Here is an 18,850-nt window from a genome sequence, read left to right on the forward strand (position 1 = left end):
AATATGCATTATAACACTTGCATTATTACTGCAAAACCATTCATTAAAATTCATTTTCATTCACTATGCCTTCACTCTAATCTGCAACCAAGCGACACAGCTCGGCTTGGTGTAATTACTCAACAGCGCAGCATGTAAAGATTAGTGTACTGTTGTTGTTTACGCTCACTGTTGTCTCAGATCCACAGAGTGATTATGAGTCAGATTATTAAAGCTGTGCTTGTTGTTGCGATGCACAGTATGTGTGTGTGTGTGTGTGTGTGTGTGTGCATGTGATACTGGAGATGTTTTACTGGCACATGACTTACTGCCCCCCTCTACACACACGTGCACACTCTTTAGGGGGCTGATGTATGTGTGCGTGCACAAGCACCCATGCAGGACTGACACGGCTGCCCTCTAATGACTTAATTAGTGTTTAAGTGTGAAATACACATTGATCGGTTGGATGGAGGCTCACTGCAGGCATACGCGGAGAGAAAGATTCATCCGTCCTGTCCTTTCTCTCTCTAATCAGTGGGCTCTTAGCAATACAAGTTAATCAATCAATAGCCACTGCAATCACATCTCGCCAATGACTAAAATAGCTGAATGATGGAAAAACACACAGCCATAAATCGAAACGCTTGATTCACTGCGGTTACGCATGTCTGCTCTTAAGTCTGCAATCATTATGTAGGTCCTGAAACACGATCATTGATGTTTGCAATCGGGTAGTTGACTAACAATTGTGTGTATATATATATATATATCTGTAGTTTACTTTACTTAAAGTATTGCTGTGTTGAAATGTTAAAGATTTTTTTGTGCAGTGATGTTTCTGTAACTTAGTTAGTAGATGATTCCATTAGCAATGCTCAATCCTTAACTCATTCCCCGCCAGCCATTTTTTTTAAGTTTCCGTCAGCATTTTTTGTGATTTTCACAAAAGTTTCACAAAATGTCATCCAGGAAACAAATCTTCTAAAAATATATAAACATACAAATATATCAAATGAAAGAACAGACCATTTACTTTTAAACAAACAATAAACAAAAAGAGAAAAAATCGCTTCATCATATCTATATTTTTTTCTCTGCTTATAAACTCTTAAATATGGGTATTTTTCTTCAAAAAATGTTTTTAGCAAAAGCTGAAATAATTGCATTTTTGTGAAGGAATTTTGTTAGAGGTCTGATTCAGAACGATTATCAAAACATATACGGAGTGTAAAATTAATAAATAATTTTTTGACTCAGTTTTTTTTATAAATTGAGTTAGTGCGCCATCTAGTGGATAATCGTGATATTACAGATAACCATAAAAACTCATCAGGAACACGTTTTTTCATGCAAATGTTTTCTCTTAATTGAAAAGATAATACTTACACACATAAAAACACACAGAGTTGCATAGTTAATTTGACTCATACATGTGCGCTGACATTCGACGCAGGTGCATTGCGGCAAATTGCAACCCCTTCAATAGTGGACAAACCACCGAATAAAAAAAATCTGTGGTGTGCTCACTATTCTGATGACAAAAAATAAGTCACGTGCACTATACGAGGACCCTTGCGTACACATAAAAAGTGTACTATACTTCAGCCTTTAGGGAACACGCATAAGGGCAATTTATAGTCGTGCGTAGGTTCTATGCCATAGTTAAAAAATTTTAACAGCGCGACAGTTCTACGCGGATCGCAAGCGCTATGATTGGTCCACCAGAACCCCTCCCGTCAGGTAAAAAAAACTGGTCATAGGCATTTCCATTTGTGACAGTGAAAACAAAGATGAGCCAAGTTGAGGAGTGATTTAACTCAAACTGCATCAAAAGTCGCTGTTTATTTACTTCCATCATTGCTGGTCTTCTCAAATTATACACAACAAATTGCTGTTTCTTCTTCGTTTGTGGGTTAACTTGCCCAGCTTCTTCTTCTCTGACGGTCGCGCTGCTACTGTGGTTACACGCGTGGATACTGCCCACCAGCGGTCGCGCGTGTGTTTGCATGTCGACGCGGACGACGATGCAAAAGTATAAATGAAAACCTGCTACGCCGCAGGACCTACGCACGACAATAACGAGCCCTATACTGATAATAATAAACACTGTAAGTCAGTTTGGATAAAAGTGTTATGATAAATGCATAAATGTAAATTTAATTAAAAACATTTTGTGTAGCTCTTTTCACAATACATATTTTTTCGAAGCTGCTTTACAGAAAATGCATATCAGAAAATAAAGTTGTTTAGTATAAATTATAGCGGCGGTTTCCAAGACAGTGCTTATCCTAGTCCCAGAATAAAATGCATGCTTGAGCTGCCTTAACTCTTTCCCCGCCACTCGTCAATTGCGAGTTAACTCGTCAATTAGGAGAAAATGCTTCCCTGCCATTGACGAGTATTTACGGCTTTCCGCAATACCGCTACTATCCACCAGGTGGATACCGCAACTTATAAAACCCGGAAGTATCACCCTAGGGCAAACAGCAGTATGTCCGTGTAAGTTTTGAGGATCGCTCTGAATCGGATCTCTATCAAAAGTTTCAAAATGGAATTATCTCAGCTTTTGGCTCAAAATGTTGTGTTTTTGAGTAACCCTACCCATATTTGACAGATGATAAAAGGAGAACTAATGAAGATCGGATGAAACTGTTTTTTGTTGTTGTTTGAAAGCAGATAGTCTGTTCTTATATTTGATATATTGTATGTTTATATATTTTAAGAAGAACATTTTCTGGAAGGCATTAAACTTTTGTGAAAATCATGAAAAATGCTGGCGCTGGCTGGCAACTTTTAAAAAAAAACGCTGGCGGGGAAAGAGTTAATTCTAAAACAAAAACATATAACAGTGCCATTCTTTTGTTTTAAGATGCACCGGTATTGTTTTTGTAAGGTATGTATGTAAAAACTACTTAAATGTCCTTATATAACTAAGGCCTAGTCTTGGATTAATCTAAACCCTGTCCGGAAAACCGCCCCATAGTGTTTACAGTTTGCAAAATTAATGAATATATTATAGCAAAGATAAGAGATAATAAAGTGTACAGTATTATACGTGTAATATTTGGGGCTTTTCTATGATAAACAGTTTATTATGTAGTTTAGACAAAGTTCGACAAATTGACTCATAATGCTTTCAAAACAACATTAAAGACACGAAAAGCAGCCAAAAGTCTGAAGCAAGTTTTTAATTTCCCGAATTGTTGTGTTTTATGAGTATTTTATATTTACAAATAAATGTGATTTGAATGAAAAAAATCTAGTATTCCACTCCCTGCCATAATAAAATTATTTTCAAAAAGAACATCAAATACGTTAAACTGCTTGTGCAAACCACTGTGCCTGCATGAATATTCATGATGGATGTCCGTATGGTCGGCAATAGCCCAGACAATTGGAAAATAAGTTTAACTTTCCCATTTTTAATGTGCATGCAAATGCATGTCAATTCTATACATACACTCGTTTATATGGGTAAACACTCATTTTAATATGCATAAATGGAAGTGATTTTATTATGCATAAATGTATGCAAATGTCAGAGTGCGCGCGTGTTAAATTGAGCGCATCTGTGCGTTACCACACGAGGCTCTTCGGTACGGCTTTGGGGATCAAACTAATTTGAATAAGAAAGCAGAGGACACATGTGTAGGTTTTTGGACTGCTCGGGTGCAGGCAGCGCGGACATCAACCATTGACTAGCGTGAGACTGAGAAATAAATGAACTCGGCTCTATCCAAAGATGAGAGGAGGGTTTAGGGTCGTGACCCTACTCTCTGACCCCTCTGTCAGTGACACTATGAACCCCACACTTTCATTGACTTCACGCCTGTTTGAGTTTTCCCTAAAGGACAGTACAACAAGGAATGACACGCCGTTCAATTCGGCTTACAGGACATTTATTTTTCACTGCCGCTGATTAATGAAATATTGTGTTGTAATTGAACAATATAATCAGACTGCATACAGTGTGGAAAATGAAATAAAAAGGAAAGAAAGAAAGAACTTATGTTGATTGACAGGGTAATATAAAGTATGTGAAAATAGCACAGGGCTGATGTCATCAATCATATTTAAGGCACGCATGTCCACAATTTTACTCATTAACACATTAACACAAACACTATCACAAATATGCATTCTAACTAATCATTTACTTTTAAACAAATGACATGCATTAATCAAACTGAATGCAATTAATTAATCATCATTATGATGGTTAAAGTGAAAGATTAGGTCAGATAATTATATATGATTTGATAATCTAACCCTCACTTTCAATTCACATTATGACTGCAATGCCCTTCACCACTTCCCAAACTCCTAAGAGTAAAGAAGTCATTTGAATATGCATGCATTACGAACACCATTGGGTTGCCAGGTCTGTGGAGAACCCCCTTTCCCTGCTTTAGTCACCTTCACCCATGCAGACGCAGCCAGCAACTGATTTCCATGCAGGTTTTGATATGTACATAACTCTGCATATCATCTTGAGCCGCTGGGGCTATTAAAACCCAGGATTAGCTTGTCAGCGTCAGGGAGGAGTCGTGAAGGATATCGAGAGAATAAGTTTGTGTCTGATTAAGCTTGAGGGATCTCATCTGTCCGCCCCGGAGCAGAAATGACAGTCATTTGCTGCTACATGACACATCGCTCTTCACAATGTTATTCATAGCCTGACACTCTGAAGGACTGATATAGGGGGAGAGAAATCTCTTGAAATAATGCGAGAGGGAGCGAGAGACAGATGGATTAGGTAGAAGGAGAGAGAAGGCAAAGGGATGTGTACAATACAGTGTTTGTTTATATACAGATGAACTATAATGTATTTGTCTATCTGTCGGATATATCTAAAAAGAAAATTAAAGAGTTGGACAGATAGTGAAAGACAGATAGATGGATAGATATTAGACAAACAGACAGACAGGCAGACAGTAATTCAGTTTTTTTTTTGTATAAATAGATGTACTATAATGTATTTGTCTGTCTGTGTATCTACATTTTTTTTTAAAGATGTACAGACAGCGACAGACAGATCGATGGACAGATATGTATATATATATAGTTTGATAGAAAACAGACAGACAGACAGAAATTGTGTTTTTCTATACAGATGTAATAATGTATATGTCTGTCAGTCTGTCTGTCTAAAACATCAATTGGAATGATGGGCAGACAGTGACAGACAGAGAGATACACAGAAATCTAGTTAGAAAAAAAATTGACAGACAGACAATAATTGTTTTTTAAAGACAGATGAACTGTAATGTATATGTCTGTCTGTCTGTCTGTCTGTCTGTCTGTCTGTCTGTTTGTTTGTTTGCCTGTCTATCTAAAAAGATAATTAGAAAGATGGACAGACAGATATAGGCAAATATACAGTTAGATAGAAAACAGACAGACATACAGACAGACACATAGACAGACAATAATTATGTTGTTTTTGTATGGACCGATGTACTTTAATGTATTTGTCTGTCTGTCTACAAAGAAAATTAGAAAGACAAAGACAGACAGACAGATAAGTAGACAGATAGTTAGTTAGAAAATAGACAAACAGACAGAAAGATCGACATACAGACAGGGAGGGCGACAGAGAGGCCGAAAGAAAGATAGACAGACAGAAAAACAATATTTTTTTTCTTCTATAAAACCGATGAACTATAATGTGTCTGTCTGTCTGTCTGTCTGTCTGTCTATCTGTCTGTCTCTTTGTCTGCCTAAAAGAAAAATTGGAACGATAGACAGACAATGATATACAGATATACAGTTATAGACAACTATTTTGTTTTGTTTTTTTGTATAGAACGATGTACTACAATATATTAGTCTGTCTGTCTATCTAAAAAGAATATTAGAAAGATGGACAGATATATAGTTAGATAGAAAATAGACAGACAGACAGACAGACAGACAAAAAGACAGACAGGCAGAAAGATAAAACAGAGAGGGCGACAGAAAGGCCGAAAGAAAGACAGAAAGATAGACACACAGACAGACAATAATAGTTTTTCTCTATAAAAACATGTACTATAATGTATCTGTCTGTCTGTCTGTCTATCTGTCTGTCTGTCTGTCTGCCTGTCTGTCTAAAAATGAAAATCTGAACGATGGACAGACAATGATAGACAGTTTAGACAGACAATAATAGTGTTATTATTTTGTATAGACTGATGTACTACAATGTATTCGTCTGTCTGTCTAAAAAGAAAGATGGACAGACAGTGACAAGATAGACATATAGTTACTAAGAAAGACAGACAGACAGACAGACAGACATACATACATACAGACAGACAGACAAAAAAGTTTTTTTTATAAAAACATGTACTATAATGTATCTGTCTGTCTGTCTGTCTGTCTGTCTGTCTGTCTGTCTGTCTGTCTGTCTGTCTGCCTGTCTAAAAATGAAAATCTGAACAATGGACAGACAGTTATAGACAGATACAGTTAGATAAAAAATACACAGACATACAGACAACAATTTGTTTTTGTATAGACCTCTGTACTACAATGTATTTGTCTATCTGTCTGTCTATCTAAAAGGAATATTAGAAAGATGGACAGAGATATAGTTAGATAGAAAATAGACGGACAGACAGACAGACAGACAGACAAAAAGACACACAGACAGAAAGACAAAAGAGAGAGGGCGACAGAAAGGCAGAAAGAAAGACAGACAGACAGACAATAATAGTTTTTTTCTATAAAAACATGTACTAATGTGTTTGTCTGTCTGCCTGTCTGTCCAAAAAAAACAGACAACAATTGTGTTATTATTTTGTATAGACTGATGTACTACAATGTATTTGCCTATCTGTCCATCTAAAAAGAAAATTAAAAAGATGGACAGACAGTGACAAGATTGATATATTATTAGTAAGAAAGACAGACGGACGGACGGACAGGCAGACAATAATAGTTTTTTTTTATAAAAACATGTATAAATGTATATGTCTGTCTGTCTGTCTGTCTGTTTGTCTGTCTAAAAAGGAAAATCAGAACGATGGACAGACAATGATAGACAGTTTAGACAGACAATAATTGTGTTATTATTTTGTATAGACTGATGTACTACAATATATTTGTCTGTCTGTCTAAAAAGAAAATTAAAAAGATGGAAAGACAATGACAAGATAGATGTATAGTTAGTAAGAAGAAAGACAGACATACAGACAGACACTCATTTTTTGTCCTGTTCAATATAACAGAAAAGCTTCGTTCGCCCTCTATAATACTACACGATAAACTTTCCAGTACTGAATCTCTCTCTCCAAAAATATCTTACATGAAGCATGACTAACCATATAAACTGCACCAAGCTGGTGTGGAAAGGTCAGATTTAATGATGGGTGGCTGAAGAATTAACCTGTGTCCGTTTAAACCTCTTAATGTGTGTGGTATGAGTCTCTGCCTATACGATTAGTGTGTTAATGATGGCGAGGCTGATTTCCATTCTAGGTTGTGTCCTGGTAATGAATAAACATATCTGAACTGTGTGTCCATTTCATTTAATACTACATATATAACAATTTAATGGTTATGTAGTAGAGTTATGCATAAATAAGCCCTGAAAGTGTCAACGGTCATAGCCAAACTACATCTTTTTTACTCTTTGATATACACTTGATTATCTAAACATTATTGCCCATAAACAGCCTCAGTAGGCAGAGATAATAAAGCCTCTGAATGGAAGTGTTTCACTTGAAGGTCTATGTGAAAATTTATAAATTTTTCGAACAAAGATATAACTAAAACACACTTCGGTATCTAAAAATGTCATTATAATACCATGGTGAAAACCATCCAGAATTCTTAAGTCATTCTAGAATCTACAGTTTTGTAAAGCATTTTAATGAAGTGTTCCTGAAGAGCATTAAAGGCTCAAAGGTCAGTCATGGGTTTGATTTCCAAAGAACACACATACTGATAAAATGTATACACTGATGTATTTTCGGTTATCTATTTACATTAAAGAATGCTGACAAACATCTTCACGGATGAAGATGTACAAACGCCAAACCATGATAAATGTAAGTTTGGCTTCCTCAAAGATGCCTTCTGTTAACCCGGAGGGAATAAAAGACCCGTGAGATGAGGGAAGGGTTGAGCCCACTTGACCTCTCTGAGCACACAAACACATACATTAGCACAGCGGGATTAGGACACGGCCCCGTTACCCCCGACAACAACACAGCCAATTAGAGAACATGGGATCAGACCCCTGCAGCGGATGGATTAATAAAAAACCATACAGCAATGTTTGACTATAAAGCACGGAAACAATACACTTTGTCACTGCTTATAACATTAGAGCCAAGTGGTTGCATGAAATGACTTAATCTAACTCTTATTTATTTTATATAAAAAATAATATATGTACACTAAAGAACAGCAAGTATGAAAGAGCAGACTAGGATCTAACCATCCCTGTTACTAAATTATACAGCCTTAAATATACAGTATAGCTGTGGGCGAACTAATTGAGATTTATAAAGTAAGAAGACAGGCTGTCACCGGGTCTCACATACATTGAAACCGAACAGCTTCATTATAATGTGTATATCAGACACATTCACATGATGTGAAGCCTCGGGATTCCATTGGAACGTCATAGCCATGGACTCAGGTGCAATACGGACCCTCACATGACCAGACTCATTTGCTGTCAGTATTCATTGCGAAACCATGAATTTATATTCATTGTCAGATTAGTCACCGAAATAAGCTGTCGTGACAGGCCGGATCGTCATCGAAAAATTTCATTTTCTTGCGTCGGGTCAATTACCATTCTGGAAAACAGAGAATGTTACCGAATCAAAGGTGTCTGGACTTCATGCTTTTCAAAGCTGAAATATACATAGACATCTCTATAGATAGATATATCTTATCTCAAAATGAAGCTATAAAAATGTAATATAGACCTCAGTTAAGGAATGTGCATTAAGATTTGTCATCATCTTCGATGTAAGTCACTCGGGGTAAAGTGCCAAATGTAAATCAGTATGTTTCTGAAAATGTCTTTTTAATGTTCAGACTGTGTGTATCTATCCCTCAAAGCCAATCCAAGGCAAGCGAGTGTATTTAAACTATATGTTTACAGTACAGTTTGTGTGGGTCGCTCACTGGGAATTTAAACTATTGCTAGTTTAATGCTCTCCCAGATGAGCTACAGGAACAAATGAAAAAAATAAGCATAATCAACGCCACCACAAGAGTCCTATATAGACTCATCTATGCGAATTCACAGATATTTCCTGGATTAGTTATCAGGCGATATTGATTTTTTCCATTTTCGATTCGTTTCAGAGGGTCAGCAGCAGGCTGAGTACTCATCTTATTGAATTCAGCACAATGCATTGGTGACTGCAGTGGACAAGCTTACCGGTCAAAGATACAGATATGATATGCTCAAAAATACAAGAGGCTTTAAGTATTACACCTGGCCCTGATCTCATCTCATCTTATCTCTAGATAGACTTATAAGGACACCCATGCACGCACACACACGCACACACACACACTCACTCACTCACGCACACACACACACAACTCAAGTACCCATAAACTGACATATAAACTCTTTGGTACACAACGCAATGCTTTGGTAAACCTGTAATGTCCACAGTTTTGATATATGCTATTGTAATGGCTTTACTCTTGCTGAAATCTATAAATAATACTTACAACATTATTCTGACTTATACAAATGCTAAAAAAATACAAGGAATAGCACCAGATCAATCATTTTAGACAACGGCAAACATATTCATAAGGATATCAGCAGGCTCAAAACGCAGACAGAAGGCCAAATTAAAACGTCCTCTATGATACACAAACAGCAGGAGGCAAAATTCAAATTCATATCTGTCAGCAGATGGAGAGGTGTTGCCAGCACTGGGCAGCGTGTGTGTGTGTATGCTTTCAATCAGAGCTGTGTTGGCAATGTTTGGGGATAAGGATGCAATGGTTTTGATTATGTAGCATTCAAACTCTCTCTCTTAAACACACACACACACGCACAGTGGGAACAGAGGTCTCGGTGGTGCTACAGTCTGTGTATTATCAATGGGCAGTAAATCAGATAACACAAGCTGAGATAAGCTTCTTTTCTGAGTTACATTTCACAAGCAGGTTTACCTCCTACATGTCCACCTCTGAAAAAAGACCCCCACTTTCTTCTCTCTCAACCTCTTCTGTCTATCCCTCAATCTCCACAAAGCAACTGTGGATAAAACTACATTAAACGTCCTGGGGAGTCCAGAGAACAGCGACTTAAGCATGTGAAAGAAATAAAGTAGGAGAATGAAAGGAAGGAGGAAGAAATAAAGGAAGGAAGAAACGAAGGAAGAAATGAAAGAAGGAAAAAAGACAGAAATGAGAAAACTGGATTGTTAGCTGGATGGATAGATAGATAGGCGGAACAAGGAAAAAATAAAGTAAGGAAGGTAAGTAGATAGGTGTGTAGGTGGGTGAGTAGGTAGGTAGGTAGGTAGGATAATGAAAGGAAGGAAGGAAGAAAGTAAGTAAGGGACAAAGGAAATAAGGCACGAAGGAAAGAAGGGAGGGAGAGAGAAAGAGAGAAAGAAAGAAAGAAAGAAAGAAAGATAAAAGAAATGAAGTAAGGAATGGAGGGAGAAAAAACTGAAGGAAGAAAGAAACAAATGAAGAAATGAAGGAAGGAAAAAAGACAGACATGAGAAAACTGGATTGTTAGCTGGATGGATAGATAGGCGAAACAAGGAAAAAATAAAGTAAGGAATTAAGTAGATAGGTAGGTGTGTAGGTAGGTGAGTAGGTAGGTAGGTAGATAAGTAGGAGAATGAAAGGAAGGAAGAAAGGAAGTGAGGGATGAAGGAAGGCAGGAAGGAAAGAAGGGAGGGAGATAGAGAGAGAGAGAGAAAGAAAGAAAGAAGGGAAGAAAGGAAGGAAGGAAGGAAGAAAAAAGAAAGGTAGGTAGGTAGATAGGTGTGTAGGTAGGTAGGTAGGAGTGTAACAGAAATGGAGAGAGGGAGGAAGAAATGAAGGAAGGAAGAAAGAGAGAAATTAGAAAACTGGATAGATAGATAGATAGATAGATAGATAGATAGATAGATAGATAGATAGATAGATAGATAGATAGATAGATAGATAGATAGATAGATAGATAGATAGATAGATAGATAGATAGATAGATAGAGAGGGAGGGAGAGAGAGATAAAGAAAGAACAAAAGAAAGAAAGAAAGAAAGAGTGAAAGAAAGAGTGAAAGTGATAAAGAAAGAATGAAAGAAGGGAAGGGAGGAAGGAAGGAAAGAAAGAAAGAAAGAAAGGTAGATATGTGTGTAGGAAGGTAGGTAGGAGAATGAAATAAATGGATGGAGGGATGGAAGAAATGAAGGAAGAAAGAAACGAAGGAAGAAATGAAGGAAGGAAGAAAGAAAGACAGAAATTAGAAAACTGGGAGGGAGGGAGGGAGGGAGGGAGGGAGGGAGGGATGGAGAAAGAAAGAAAGAAAGAAAGAAAGAAAGAAAGAAAGAAAGACAGAAAGAAAGAGAGGAAAGAAGTAAGAAGGAAGGAAGGAAGGAAGGAAAGAAAGATAGATAGATAGATAGATAGATAGATAGATAGATAGATAGATAGATAGATAGATAGATAGATAGATAGATAGATAGATAGATAGATAGATAGATAGATAGGTAGATAGGTAGGTAGGTAGGAGAATGAAAGGAAGGGAGGGAGGAAAAAATGAAGGAAGAAATGAAGGCAGGAAGAAAGACAAAAATTAGAAAATTGGATTGTTAGCTGGGTGGATGGACAGACAGACAGACAGACAGACAGACAGACAGACAGACAGATAGATAGATAGATCGATAGATAGGAGAAACAATAAAGTAAAGAATGTAGGTAGATAGGTAGGTAGGAGAATGAAAGGAAGGAAGAAGGAAGTGAGGGAGGGAGGAAGGAAGGAAAGAAGGGAGGGAGAGAGTGAGAGAGAGAAAGAAAGAGATAGATTGAAATGTATCTTATGTATTTAAAAAGTAAACCATACTTTAGTGTTACTTGCTGTCTGGTGAGCTTCAGTACAAAAAGAAAGTTGGTAAAACTGAGAAAATAAGCGTGCAGGGTGTGATGATGCGTATGAATAGAGGCGTGTATTTAGGAGGTATGTGCTATTGATCTGAACAGTGTGACATACATGGAAGCTCATTAAATGGACATCAAGGTAAAATAACCTCCTCCCAATTACCTTAACACAAACACAGTCTCACTCAGCGCCCTGTCATTACCTCTTCTGAGGAGAACACCACAGCGGGACGTTCCCATTACACACGCCGCTTAAGTGCCTGCTGGCAAATAGACTTTGACACATTCAGTGACAATGGAAGAAATTCGTCCATACAGATTCGCCAAGTCATCAGGATAATGTCCTTCATGCATACAGAAAGCTTTACTCAAGCGTAGGTGCGACATTTGAATATATTGAGAAATTCTACTTTTTAATTATGTAGTGGAGTTTTATTATAGATCCATGATTAATTGATTACAAATAGATAGATAGATAGATAGATAGATAGATAGATAGATAGATAGATAGATAGATAGATAGATAGATAGATAGATAGATAGATAGATAGATAGATAGATAGATAGATAGATAGATAGATAGATAGATAGATTAAATAAAAGAAAATAACTACCATTGCTTTTCTGTTGAACCCAAAACTTTTTAGATGATCTGAGAAAAATAAGCTCTAAGATGCAATGACATCATGCACAGATCTCTTTGGTCACACTACATTACTTTCAGTCATTTCTTACAATAACACCTTACAATAAGGTTGTATAAGATCACATTGTTACACAATTAGTTAAATGCACTGCACACAAACACTTTTATGTTAAGAAAACTTAAAGGGATAGTTCACCCAAAAATGAAAATTCTGTCATCATTTACTCACTCTCATGTTGTTATAAACCTGAATTTTCATTTTTGGGTGAACTATTCCTTTAATGCATTAAGAACCAATATTAAGTAAGATTTAAAGATATTTCATGACATCTAATGCATTAATGTTAACATCCAGAACCTTATTGTAAGGAGCTACTGTAGTTTCTTTTTCTCAAAACCATTATGACACTACAACGAAAGATCACGTTCTTGCATCCTCACCATTTAAGCCGGTGAAGTTAGACCAGTCCAGCAGAGATGAGTTGTCGGAAGGGATGGAGGAGATGTTGAAGAACACGTCGGTTCCATTGTTGGCATCACGCATGGTATCAGTAAAAAGGTTCATCTGCAGAAGCGTCTTTATCAGGTACCGCAGCATCTCCGCTTCAGCTACAGAGGGAACGCTGCCCCTCTTTTCTCTTTTATGTATCCTCTCTCTTGTTTGATGGTCCTTTTTGAATAAAGTTGAAAGTAGATATGCAAGTTTTCTTCCACAACAGAGCTATTTTTTCTATTCAGTCCGGATAAAAAATTCAAATGTTCCTCAATAAAAAGTCCAATGCAGGCATTTAGAGAGTAAATGAAACTTTTCTCATTAGTTCAAAGCATCTCAATAAGGGGGGCGCCCCTCTTCCGTTCCCCTGTTGTTCTCCTCTGGAACGTGTTAAAATCGTCCTCCTCTTTTGTCCTTTGTTCTAGAGTCACATAACTTCACAGGCGTTTGTCCTCCCGCACAATAACACCTTGTACGTGTAAAAGAATCCGGCTATCTGATGACCCTACCGAAATGCTGCTCTTTTTCCCAACCCCTCCCACTGCTCCTCGCTTCATCTCACACTCCCTCCTCCTCTCTCTCTGGCTCTCTCGCTCTCCATCATCCCTCCCTCTCTCCGATCCTCTGGCTTCCTGTGATGGTGTGATTGAGTCCCCAGGGGTCACCAAAAGAAGGGAGAGCAGGTGCTGTTGGCAATAAATGTTTAATTATTGGATTAATAATCATCCCTGGAGGCATTGATAAACAGGAGAATAAACTGACCCGCCGGCCGATACGTATACGCGTGCGAATTCTCGCAGACGCACGCAAACAAACAAACATGATGCAGCACAAACTCCAGCCGTCTGGCAATACGGCGAAAGCTGATGTGTCAATTACTGCTACATTGTCTTTTCACAACAAGGAGCCCACTGTGATCTCAAACTGTGATGTGTTCTTGCAGTAATAGAGTTTTTCCAACAATTGCGGAGAAATCTCGGAAGGCTTTCATGTGTGTATGAAATCCTAAAGGAGATTGCTTTCATATAAGTGTTACAGGAAGACAGGGAGAGTCACAAATGAGATCTCTTAAATATCTCAATTATTTGTCGTATATGTTGGCATTTATCTCATGTTCATTTAAAGTATTTCAAAAACTGTAAAGAAACATTTCTTAGTCCTGAGCTACTTAATGATTTTGCCATTGCCAGTTTTTACTACATAAATCCAATCCATGGCAATTTCTCTACTTAATCTACAGTATAATTTGTCTTGTAGCATCTGTTTTTATGTCTGATCATTATGAACAGATGCCTTCTTTGTGATCAACTATCAGAATGTGAAACCTCAAAAAAAGTCCTCCATCTGTTTACTCATCACTATATGCACAGCACCAGTGTCATTACGGTGAGGTAAAGCTTTTGTGCATGTCCACACAACACTCAGCGGGAGGACACCGGATTGTTGCGTGTGCATGCATGTGAATGCACGTGACGGCGGTCTCGCTGGACTCATGTGCTATGTTTTCGGCGGGTGACAGAATCAGTGTGCTACCCATTAGTGCGGCCCTTCCCCTGTTTATCGCTAGACAAAGGGACGCATCCGTGGTACAAAGTTGGCGTGACGACCCCCATCGTGCACTTTCGGAGAGGAAGTTTCCAAGCCCTGCCCCCGTTGCACTTGGTGATGTTTTGTATTCATGGGGTAGTTGTGCCAAAGGCTTCAAAGCAGGGTGCCAATCTTCACCGAGTCCGAGGGATTCGATCAATCCTTACAAGGAGAGCTATGGCGATAACATTGGGCAGTGATGGTATCCGATTTATTTCCACAATACTTTGCTATGTTTTGTCATGCAGAATGATTATCATAATCATATATTGCACAAAATGTCTAAATATTATAATTTTTTTGGATGAGAAGATTAGATTTATGTTAGACCGCTGTAAAATATTTTAACTCTCAAGAATTGCTCTTGTATAGTTTAGGAGACTTAAATTTTTCAGTTATAGTTCAAGTATCAACTTTGTCCATAGTTTCTCCTAAAAAATGGAAAGAAAACTTAAAGCAACACTAAAGAGTTTTTTTACCTTAAACTAACGTTTCCAAAAAAGTTCAGTCATTCATACACTCGAAACAGGGTGAACGGCACTTTCACTTTCGCTTTGCAGCCCTCTATCGGCCAAAACCGCACTAAAGAAGTTTCCAACCGTCGGGTCGCGGTCCTGTAGTTCGAGTGAAAACTACAAAAACTTGCTTTACGGTAGACCTACAATCCAATCAGAACCAGCTTTGCTGCAATAGGCGAAATTATTTACGACAGTGGTAATGGACAATTCTGCTTCCAACCTGTAGGGGGAGCAAAGAGCAAAAACTCTTCAGTGTTGCTTTAAAGGGGCAGTGTGTACATTTCAGCGGCATCTAGTGGTGAGGTTGCGAATTGAAACCAATGGCTTAGTCCACTCCTCATCCCTCGGTTTTGAAACTCATAGAGAAGCTACGGTGTCCGCCACCGGAAAAACATGTCATCATCGGAGACATCTTGGTAAAATAATTTGTCCGTTAAGGTCTTCTGTAGGAAAATGGTGGCACAAAATGGCGACTTCCATGTTAGGGGACCCTCTATGTATGTAGATAAAAAGGTCTCGTTCTAAGGTAATAAACAAAAAAATGGTTCATTATGAAAGGTCCTGATGATATAGTTTTGTATATTATTTAGCATTTCTGTCAAGAGATCCTTCTAAAATTACACACTGCACCTTTAAAACAGGCTGGTAAAGATATATTGTATATATGATCAAGATGATAAGATCATATATTAACAGTTAAAATCCTTTGCGACGTAAGATTATTGGGGGTAGGAACCTAAGCAAAAGTCTTCATTTGCATGGGATTGCATTTAAAAATAAAGCATTACACTCATATTAGTGAATTTTGATCATGCAGACAGCAGTTTCCCAAGAACACACCAAAAAGAGATCCCCAGATTGTCAATAGATACAGTATACACTGGATGCGGTAGCTATGGAAACGGAAAGCCTTTAACTAAATTCTGGCAGAATCAGATACATTAGTCATTTTCTTGCTGTCAAACGTAAAAGCATCTTAAAATACAACATTTCCAATATTGCATGCTTTCTGAATGTTAAATGCATCATAAGGTGAATTCAGCCAACTTTACGTGACATTAAAAAATATGGCGTATATGTGCAAGATTCAACACAGAGAACCCCTCAATCATTTTAACATCCAACAGTGCTGAACAATTTATTTCAAGCATAAAACATGAATAATAAAAGTCTGAGAAATAAAATGCCATTGGTTAGAGAGAGTATAATGATCTTGTTATGATCATATACTCTCCTTTTGGGCGGCAGTACGTGAAGTTATTGTCCTCTCATGGGCAATAAGCCATATTATAGTGCCAAAAATTTACATTTTTACTGAAGACTCCCTTCCTCTTCATCTTCAAGATTATCCCGACCGAAAAGTGTATTATAGGGTTAATGATGTAAATCTACAGACACTACATAACCAAAAACACGAGGACACCCTCTCCGCATCCATACTAAAACTGTTTGTACTGACAGCATTGCGGTGAAATCAACTGTTGATCTAATTTGCAATTTACCAAACCTATAGCAGTGGCACCTCGCTGTTTTAAACCCACGATAATGTTCACCTGCTCTCCTGGCAATCCCACACAGTCCTTTAAAACAGTCCCCTAACAGTCACATCACGGCTGAAGGGCTCTGTGAGAAAAATCGATACTATGCTCGAGAAGGCACCGGCACTGTTTTTTCCCTTTACCTGCTCGACGCTGTCGAATACTCATTACCACAAATTCTTCCACATTCTCGGCGGACTCCGACGCAATCACACCGACTCAATTACAAGAGACGTGGACCGGCAGCTCATTGATAAAGCTTTACACCAGCGGAAGAGCAGAGAAGAGATACGGTTTGGTTTCCTTGAAAGACTATTTGACTTTTTCTTTGCGAGCCCAGCTGCGATTGACTTTAATTTGTGTTTTCGTGTCAAGGATTGATCTTATCGAACTCTGCCCCCCTACCGCTGTTCGTTTTTTTATCGGTGACAATGAATGTATCATCTAAATGCATTTATCTAAAGGTGAGCCAAAATGTTCTTAGGTGTAACAACCTAACAAACATTAATTTATTCACCTCATATTATCTTTTTTTTTCTGAATAGGAAGATGCTAAATAATTCATGCGACGAACCAGAAGGTCATGCAGATGATTTAAGAGCAGAATAATCGGTGGGCATGTTGACAACTGACACATGTCATCCCATTCTGGTAAAAAATATAAAGTTGTGTCTGCTCAGTCTGAGCTGTGGGCATAGGGGAGATACACTATTGTCTTAAAAGGCCTCCAGCTTAGATAATAAAGATCACAACCAGCTCCGAGAGCCGTGCCAGGGTCGTCCGAAGCAGCTGTGCCCGGGCTCTCTGTGGGGATGCACGTGTTATGGTCCTGTCATGAGGTTTGGACAATGATATTGTGGGGCTACAGCTCGGTGGGAGAACCATCTGACAGATTGGTGATCCGGGGGAGACGAAGATCCAGGTGTAGCTGCCAGGTCCCACAGCTGGAAGTAAAAGCTCCAGCAGGGTAAAAAGCTATTTTGTAATTGGGCATCTTTTGGCTCGGGCACAGACAAGTTCTGACCTTTGATTGCCAAGCATTTGGTCTTCCTCATCATTAGGCGGCTCTGCCCATATGCCAAGTGATATAATTGGGCCTTTCCTTCTGAATCTAGCCCTGAGAACTAAACGTGGACGGTCTCTTGAGAGCGACTACCATACTGTAGTTCTTTGCCAGTTCCTTTCCAGACGACGCCAAAGCAAACATCACTCCTTAACTTCGCAATTACGCTCTTATGTTGACAAGCACATATCCTAATTCTTTCTTTTGTGGATGTTAAGACAGGGAGGCAGGCTGGGGTGACAGAACCAATATGTTGGGGTACCAAGGGAATATTTGCCACTAGGCGGCCTGGGGAACTGGGGGGGCAAAGGTGCAAAGATCTCAAATAAACCTTTTAGTTCAGTCAACAGAGCAAACTCACCATAAACCCTGAGCAAACTCGGCATAATCGCACAACAAAAGGCGCATAAAGGCACAATTAGCCGTAACCCCATGGATATTAACTTGAAGACAGGCCCCATGATTCACGCCTTTCATACATTTGCATTTCATTCGTTTTTTCTGCCTCAATCCCTCATTTCAATTCATTTTCTTTAAAGCTAATTTGTGAAAATGCTAAAGACTCATTTAAATATGCATAAGGCACCCTCTATCCAAAATGAGGTGCTAATTTAAAAATTCTGCAGACCATGTCTGACTCATGTCTGTGTTTTAACCAGTCTCAAGCGTTAGGCTTATATCAGCAAATAACTGGCTCTGGATCTAGCACATGGTATTTCTTTTTAGCATTCACAGTTTAAAAGACCTCACAGGCACTTAGAAAAGCCCCCCGCTCTCTTACAATCAGCGTATCTCGGTTTGAGTAGAGGAGAGTTCATCTCAATCAAGACAGGCCTGACAGAAGAGGGCTCTGTATTGACTGTTGAGGAAAGATGAACTATTTGTTTTCTCTTCGAAGTGAAAGGGAAAAGAGGAGACCAGTGATTGGCTTCGCTTTGAGAAAAATGCCTTTCGGCGG

General features: G+C 38.3%; 1 protein-coding gene across 2 annotated transcripts in view; it reads right to left on the bottom strand.

The window, feature by feature from the left end:
* Positions 1-18,850, bottom strand: part of robo3 (roundabout, axon guidance receptor, homolog 3 (Drosophila)) — a 179,780-nt gene that overhangs the window by 138,301 nt on the left and 22,629 nt on the right. Inside the window, exon 3 of one of the 2 annotated variants that reach the window (XM_055208237.2) lies at positions 13,135-13,872. The exons of the other annotated variant lie outside the window; for it this stretch is intronic. Within the exon in view, the coding sequence (XP_055064212.2) occupies positions 13,135-13,291 (157 nt within the window). The 5' untranslated portion in view covers positions 13,292-13,872. The remainder of the gene's footprint in view (positions 1-13,134; positions 13,873-18,850) is intronic. 2 annotated transcript variants of the gene reach the window in all.

Source organism: Misgurnus anguillicaudatus, chromosome 12 (genome assembly GCF_027580225.2).
Source record: "Misgurnus anguillicaudatus chromosome 12, ASM2758022v2, whole genome shotgun sequence".
In the NCBI taxonomy this organism is placed as follows: Eukaryota; Metazoa; Chordata; class Actinopteri; order Cypriniformes; family Cobitidae; genus Misgurnus; species Misgurnus anguillicaudatus.